General features: G+C 42.4%; 1 protein-coding gene across 2 annotated transcripts in view; it reads right to left on the reverse strand.

Moving 5' to 3' along the window:
• The window catches only part of LOC103268063 (acyl-coenzyme A thioesterase 9, mitochondrial), a 28,418-nt gene extending 20,218 nt beyond the window's left edge, over positions 1 to 8,200 (reverse strand). Inside the window, exons 1-3 of one of the 2 annotated variants that reach the window (XM_021716313.1) lie at positions 8,085 to 8,200; positions 1,794 to 1,891; positions 729 to 755 (exon numbers count right to left, since the gene is read on the reverse strand). In XM_021716313.1, coding sequence (XP_021571988.1) covers positions 729 to 755; positions 1,794 to 1,891; positions 8,085 to 8,104 — 145 coding nt within the window. In that variant the 5' untranslated portion in view covers positions 8,105 to 8,200. The remainder of the gene's footprint in view (positions 1 to 728; positions 756 to 1,793; positions 1,892 to 8,084) is intronic. The other variant, XM_008065623.1, reaches the window with a different exon arrangement.
• Positions 8,201 to 8,588: the final 388 nt, after the last annotated feature.

Raw genomic sequence — 8,588 nt, forward strand, 5'->3', positions numbered from 1 at the left:
TCTCCTTAGTGCACAAAAGAATACCTTTGTGCCAATCACTGAGGTTTTACATAAACAAAAAAGGATATGTTGCCGGGCTCGGTGGCTCAGCCTGTAATCCCGCGCCTTTGGGAGGCTGAGGTGAGTGGATTGCCTGAGCCTGTGGGTTCAAGACCCACGCCTGGGCAGCGAGACCTTATCTCTACAGTAAATTAAAAAAAAAAAAAATCAGCCGGGCGTGGTAGCGCATGCCTGTAATTCTGGCTACTCGGAGGGCTGAGGCGGAAGGATCGCCGGAGCCCAGCAGGTCAAGGCTGCGGTGGCCAGGAGCGGCCACTGCACTCCAGTCTGGGCGACAGAGTGAGACCCCAACTCAAAAAAAAAGGATATGTTAATTATTCATGCAAGGAGACTATATCAGTGTCAGTAGACGAGTACCATTATGATGAAGATATTATGAACAGAATCCTCACCTATCTTCTGGTAGGCAGTAATAGATCCAATTACTTAGTTCAGGGACTAATTCTAATATCCAAATCTGAGTCTCATTATAATTAATTTCTCATATACTTATCCTCTTCTACTTGTTAGAAAAGTTTAAGTCAGAAAAATGAAGCAAAAAAGACTTAAATCAAGGCACGACAAAGAACACAATCTAATTTCAGTTAATGCCCACTGCCCAAAAGTGCAAGCATAAATTAGTGCTAACATAATTAAGCGCTTAAAAGTTGATACTAATTACAACACACCGTGATTCACGTGTATAGGTGAACATGCTATATGGATAAAGGGAAAATCAATTAGAAAATCAGCAGTAATGCAAAACTAAAAAATAAATCTGTAGTATTTCAAATAATGTGTTGAGTTTATGTGGGGTTTTTTTCTAGCATTTAAAAAAATATATATATATATATTCCAGTTATAGGAAATTAACTTTAGTTATCCTTGGTCCTTCAATAACTAACTGATCAAAACCACATATGGTTATATAAACAAGAATTTTAACCTTCATGAAAAAGTAGCTGATTTTTTCTATTCAACAATTATGTATACACTATAAATTTGATGTATACTCTAATTACAAATAAATCATAGAGAATTATAAAAAATAACCATTACTAATTCCATTTTACTTCTGATGTTTTCCTCCTGAGTTCCTTGAATAAAAGAAATAACAGAAAGCACCCCAAACAACACACAGACTACTGATGCTCACTGTCATAAAATGATTATTACTATTTTAGTCATAAGAGAGGCAGAGCCCAGGAGGAAAGTAGAATTTTTAAGTTTATTTACATATATACACAGATACATACACATATATTTATTTAAATCCTTTAAAGGAGCCATAATTTTAATAATAATGAATACTTCTAAATTGATACTTGCATATCACATTAGTAACTGAAATTAACTTTAATTAAGCATAGATTAACTGGGTTCTTCTAACAAAACTATGGACTGGGAGTGTTTACTTGGTACAACAAACAGGCCCATCTCTTATTCACACATTAGGTCTCTTTTTTCTTGGTTTTTCCATGCCTTCAAAACCTACACACAGGAAATGGAAATCACTTAACTGAAAGAGCTCAGTCTCCAAGGCTCCCAGGAACAATAGTTCAAAAGTCTGAATGGGATTACTACCTAAAGCTACTATGCAGCTATCCCGGTTATTTGATAAATGAGATGTTAATCAAATATCCACCTTTAATAATAGACTTCATTTGCCCAAACTATCATTTTATACACCTCTCAAATAAAAATAAAACAGGGTTTTTCACCACATGGGCATAAAAGGTAAACACCATGCTTACTTTCATGAATGTGGAAGATTCCCTGTTTCCTAGAGTCCTGTGATCCTTGAGTCAGTCCTCTGCCGGGGGTAAACAGCCCCTTGCCCAAGGCACAAAGCCTATAAAACAAGATAAAACACAGAGTAAATTCCACGGCTTCTTCCCTGGCAACCCCCAAGACCTATGTAACCTCCCAGAGTATTTGGCCATACTACACGCTTATATTGTTTTGTAGGAGTCTGTAGTTGTTTCACAAATATATGTATATTTGCAGATGAAGCTACTCCATAAATCATCTCTCCAACTAAAACATTTCTTGAGACCAGAGATCAATTAGGTAGGTAACTACAAAAAAAATAAGACATCAACCAGATTTAAAGGATTTATTCTTACTCTATTTTATTAGCTTCAGAAGCTCAGGATCAACTGTTAAACTGACCTAATTAATTAAGAACATTTATTTTGTTCTTTTTTTTTTTCTTTTTGAGTCAGGGTCTCACCTGATGCCCAGGCTGGAGTCCAATGGCATGATCACAGCTCATGGCAGCCTCGACCTCGCCTCAGCATCCCAAGTAGCTGGGACTACAGACACGCACCACCATATCAGCTACTTTTTTTGTTCTTTTGTAGAGATGACATCTTGCTATGTTGCCCAGGCTGGTCCCAAACTCCTGGACTCAAGCAATCCTCCCGCCTCAGCTTCCCAAAGTGTTGGGATTACAAACATGAGCCACTGTGCCTAGCCTTGTTCTTTATTATCACACCATATTTCCTCAATAAATAAGATAAACCCAATTATAAATTAATCAAAATTTGAACACTGAATTAGCCCTTTCCAGACTCAAAGAAAGCACTTATTGGACTTAGGCAGAAATGTTGTAGATCCCCAATGGAATAAAAGTTACTTGTCCAAATGTGCCTAACCTATTCTCCCAAAATAAGTTGTTTATTTTGGTTCACTAATTGCTTAAGTGTTGACCCCTAACCACACAATATCATGTCAGGGATAATACACATATAATATCAGGGATTAACAAACTAATATGTGAGAGCTCATTGAAAAAGGCAAGGCATTGAACAGGTCAAGAATCCCAGGTATTGTTACTCATTCTAGCTCAAGTTACCAGTAAATTCTCATTACTTAATGTGTGAATAAGTGATGGCTAACCAAAAAAGTATATTTTTAGTTTTCTTTAGAGACCAAGATACTATAGACTTCTCTTCTGAATGACAGCATTCAGAGAAAGTCTCTCAGTATATTCTGTAAAATCTATATGTAGTTTTGACACTCGTGTGCTGCTAGAACAAATCCTTGTCCTTTCACCAAGTCAACTAATCTAACTGCAAAGAACACATACATATAAACACATGCTCACTGGCTAATTTAACTCCTTAGTCATCCAGTTATCTCACTGGCTGCAATACAATCCCTGCTGGCTCACTAAGACCAAAATGCTTGCTGGAGGGTTTGGGGTTTTAGATCTCTGTTTATTCTTCAATCACGTAACTAACAAGCCTCTGCCTTATATTTTGGCTTTATTGTTTTCACAACAAATTTTCCATTTCTGTACTTCTGTACGTAGGTTAATATTTCAATCTTCTTGTTCTTGATCTAATTTGCATGCTCTCAGAACATGATTTGAATTTTCCATGATTTTCACTATTTAATTTGACGTACGAAGGGGGACCCCAAAAAATCTGGAAATAGCTTTTAGAGGGCAGATCCTTTGTAGTACACTCGGAATTTGTTCCTCAGGATCGACGGTCAACCAAAGTTTTTATCTGTAAGTTTTGATAAGGTTGCATCATGATTTGCAAAAGAAACATCCTAAGTTGTGACAAACAGGTGACTGGTTCTTCCACCATGGCAACACACCTACCCACACTGCGCTGAGTGTTCAGCAGTGTTTGACTAAAACCAGCATGACTTCTGTATCCCACCCTCCCCTACTCACAGAATCATGCCCTGAGTGACTTTTTTTGTTTCCCCAATGAAAAAAGTCCTCAAAGGGAAACATTTTGCCAATGTGGAAGAGGTGAAACAAAAAATGGCAGAAGCACTAAAAGACATCAAAATCGACAAGTTCAAAAACTGTTTTGAATGGAAAAAGTGTCTCAATAGGTGTCCTGCATCAAATAGAGAGTACTTTGAAGGTGGTTGCAGTTTAAACATGTAAGAATAAATACATGATTTTTTATAAATAAATTCTGGGTCGGAGGCTCAGCATGTAATCCCAGCACTTTGGGAGGCCAAGGCGAGTGGATTGCCTGAGCTCACAGGTTTGAGACCAGTCCGGGCAACTTACAAGACCTTGTCTCTACAATAAATTTTTTTAAAAAATTAGCCAGGTGTGGTAGCGCACACCTGTAGTTCTGGCTACCTGGAAGGCTGAGGAGGTGGAAGGATCGCCAGAGTCCAGCAGGTTGATGCTGGGGTGGCTGTGAGTGTGCCACTGCACTCCAGCCTGGGCGACAGAGTGAAACTCCACCTCAAAAACAAACAAATAAACAAATAAATAAATAAATTCTGGGTTTTTTTGGGTCCCCCTTGTATTTTCTGTAGGTTTAAATCCCTTACTGAAGGAAACAGAGTATGTATTCCTTCATTCTGGCACCTCAGGAACAAGCATTCTGCAACTGAATAGATCTAGTTTTAAGAAACACATTGGAAAAAGCTAACCTCTTCCATTGCTACCATTAGCTGAAAGAGTAAAAACAAAAACTCAATAAATTAATTGCAATTATAATAGATGCATTAAATTTATCTAATATAAGAAACAGGACCTGATTCTGAATGGCTAAATACTTTGAATACTCATCACAAAATAAGAGGAGCTATATAACCAATCTCACACATTTTAGTAAATACACATATACACAGGACTTTTTGTTTAGTCACCCTAAGCAGTAGCATTTTCTGAAGAGTGATGAAAACCATCCCATCCTGCTTGTGTGAAAGGCAGAATAGTATAGAGGTTAAGAGCCCAACCACGCAATTTGTTAGCTGAATGACCATGGGTGAGTTATCTAACCTCTCTGAGCCTCAGTTCCCTTATCTGTAAAATGGGGATTAATAATAGTACGTATCCCATATGAAATATATTAAATCCTTAGGAGTATCCCTAGTACATGGACAAATCCTCAAAAACTGTAGCTAAATTATTCCAGAAAGTCATGCTTCTCCAAAGTCTCCCCTTTTTAAAGATAAAAAAGAAACAAATTTATTTATTTATGTATTTATTTTGAGTTGGGGTCTCACTCTGTCACCCAGGCTGGAGTGCCGTGGCACAATCACAGCTCACCACAGTCTCAGCCTCCTGGGCTCAGGCGATCCTTCTGCCTCAGCCTCCCAAGTAGCTGGTACTACAGGTGCTGCCATCACACCCAGCTAATTTTTTTTTTTTTTGTAAAGACCAGGTCTCACTATGCTGCCTAGGCTGGTCTCGAACTCCTGGGCTCAAGCAATCCTTCTGCCTTAGCCTCCCAAAGGGCTAGAATTGCAGGTGTGACCTACTGCACCTGGCCAAGAAACAGGTATTTAGAAAGCATAAGCCAGGCACTATGATGGATCATCTCTGAAAACAGAATCCAATGAACACAGTAAAGAAGGGAGTAGATGAACACAGAGAAAGACTTGGGCCAATTTATTTGGAAAATTGTGGTCCTAGAGACCTATTCTTTACATGCTGTCTTAAGAAATTTGGAAATATATTTCTGGTGGCATAACAAAGGCATACCTTGAACACTTTTTTAAAAACTGTTGCTTATACCAATATAATAAATATCTATCATACCGTGAAATAGCATTCAGGTAATGGGAACTTTTCATTACAGTTCGGTATCCCATCTATTGATAATCTGATGAAAACTGTGGAGCCTCAAGTGGGGATAGGAGATACATTTTTGATCACACACAAAATGGTATATATTATTTCAAGAGGTTCATAGACCACCCCCTTTTGATACCCCTTTAGGCTCCTATATTTTAAAATTCTGATTCAGGTCAGGCACAGTGGCATATGCCTGTAGTCCCAGTTATACTCAAAAGGCTGAGGCAGGAGGGTCCCTTGACCCCAGGAGTTCAAGGCCACAGTGAGCTATGATCACATCACTGTACTCCAACCTGGGCAACACAGTGAGACCTCATCTCTAAAAAAACATAAAAATCAAAAATAAATTTTATTTTATTTTATTTTATTTGAATTGGAGTCTCACTCTGTCGCCCAGACTGGAGTGCAGTGGCCGCTCCTGGCCACCGCAGCCTCAACCTGCTGGGGTCCAGCGATCCTTCTGCCTCAGCCTTCCAGGTAGCTGGAACTACAGGCGTGTGCTACCACACCCAGCTAATTTTTTGATTTATTGTAGAGATGAGGTCTCACCAAGTTGCCCAGGCAGGTCTCGAACCCGCAGGCTCAGGCAATCTACTCACCTCAGCCTCCCAAGGCTCGGGATTACAGGCTGAGCCACCGAGCCCGGCTATAAATTTTAATTGAAACTAATCTCCTGAAGAAACTGAGGCACCAATTTCAGATGACTTTTCCCCAGTACCAGTCATCTAGCACATTGGCAGGGTCCAGACAGAACCTAGTTCTTCTGATCCCCTCAACACACATACACATACACACAAATTGCTCTTTTCACAATCTTAGGCTACTTCACTAATATAAATGCAGCACTGAGGTAGAGGAGGCGAGAGAATGGGTTTCTCAACATCCAATACTTGAATACCTCAGGGTTACTGACTTATTCCCTAATAAGCCCTCAGGAGTCTTACTTAGAAGCAAAACCCCCAGGCCTTTAGAAGAAACTGTCAAGAGGCCTTTAGGACACTTAGGTCCTAAAACCTTTCCAATGAAAGGAAATCAAGGAGTCCAACCTTTCCATAGCTTGCCTGGAGCCACAAAAGTCACCTGGAGATGTGAACAGAAATGTCTTGGCTCAGTCCTGGTCCCAAGCTTAGTGTAGGTGTCAAGGAAGAGTTTTTTCAGTGCAGTAACAGGTAATGCTACCCCATATGTCCTCCACTCTGATAAATACCTCAATTTAGATACTAAACAAAGTCAGGTGACTCTTGTAAGTCTGAAAAAGAAAAGAAGCTATAAAGGTTGCCCACCAGTCAAGGAGGCTAATCATCTCAGTCTATTCATTTATGAACCCCTCTCACTAGACACTATCAGAGTATCTGCTTAAGGTTCAATAGGACGCACAAGAAAGAAACACAGAGTTAAATGAGAGAAGGCACATGTACAAGACCATGGAGTTCATAGAAGGCCTTTCACATCATGTCAAATGCAAGCCAACGTCGACTGTGGCCCTTCTTGTAACCACTTTCAATCCATCTTCAAGTAATGGAACAAAGTCTTTTATTGTAAGTGCTATAAACAAGAGAGAGAACCCTATCAACTGACAGCAAGGACCCAAATAACAGTGAGAGACCCAGGACCCCTTAAGATAACCGATGGGATCAACGTTAGTCAGAAACACTATGAGTCACATGAGGGGGGCAGGCCCACTGGTAGCAGGATAACTTCAGAAACTGGAGCAGGTGTGAACTCCCTGGGACCTAGTCAGGCAGAAAACTTGGAAAGGTTCACATGCTCGGGTGAAAGGGGCTGGGGAAGAGCCAGACACGCCCTGAATTCTAAGACCTTCAGTTGGGAATATTACATATACAAAAAGGCATCCACCTTGCCCAAGCGGCCCAATCAAAGCACCCTGCTGTTATGAGGGCTTTGCTGCTCATCAAAGGTAAAGTTTAAATCAGCACCAGGGCCCTAGGCACACAGACTAAGGTTTGAGAGCCCAATGGTTCCCAGCAATTTCTGCCAACGTTACAACACACTTTTAAGTCAGGGCCCAAGTAGGTCAAGCACTTAACAACCCCGCCCCCCCCCAAATGCTCTCCAAAGGAGGACAAAGGGCTGGAGGTAACGTGGAACTGCAAATAGTATCTTTCTGACAAGAGGCTACCCGCAAACGGTTACCAACCACGCCCCTGATGAGCAACTAGGAAAGCATTTCGGGGAACACCCAACTTCCTCCCCTGAAAGTGATGCTTTGTTTTTAATATCAAACTCTGTGCCAGAAGTCGCCAAAGTGGAGGCAAGATCTCTCACCCAAGGCGGCAGGCCCGTGTCCGGGCGGAATCGCAGTAGGCGAGTACCCTTCCTCACCATGCCCAAATGCCTACGCATTAGTTCCGCCCGCCCTGGCCCGCTTCTTCCGCCGGGGCCGCCCACAGCACTGAGGGAGGGCGTAGGCGCCCCCGGTCGGCCCCCAGCCAGTCCCCGGCCTCCACGCCTCAATACCTACCGCAATGCTGCTCGCCTCATTGCGCTAGGCCACCGTCACGCGGCTGGAGAACCGAGGCTCGCACGCCAGTCAGTGGAGAGAAACTGAGGCGATACACGAGCACGAGCACAGGACCGAACCTTACGCCCCACGACCGCGCCCTCACCGCGAAGCCGCGGGGAACGGGACCACGCCACTTGGGGGCGGGATCTCGCGGGCCGGGGGCGGGGCCTCGCTGGCCAGGGGCGGGGCAGCGTTGCGCCTGGTAGACTCTGCCCGTCCATTGGCCGAAAGCTGAGTCCGCCTCTGCGGAGTTTCTCACTCAATCAGCTGAGCCCTGCGTGTTACTAAAGGGCAGACCGGCTTGTCGCCGCTTGAGTAAGTGAACCACGCAGCACTGCCAGAGCGTGATGTGGAGAAGAGGCGTGGTCCCGCCCTGTGTAGTTTATCTCCGTTATCCTTGAGCCTCACGCCTCGAGTCCTAGTCTATGGTTCTTGTCCTGGGCTGACGTTGAAATCTCCTGG

This window comes from Carlito syrichta, unplaced genomic scaffold (assembly GCF_000164805.1).
Source record: "Carlito syrichta isolate Samal-C Ts95f unplaced genomic scaffold, Tarsius_syrichta-2.0.1 Scaffold308689, whole genome shotgun sequence".
Lineage (NCBI taxonomy): Eukaryota > Metazoa > Chordata > Mammalia > Primates > Tarsiidae > Carlito > Carlito syrichta.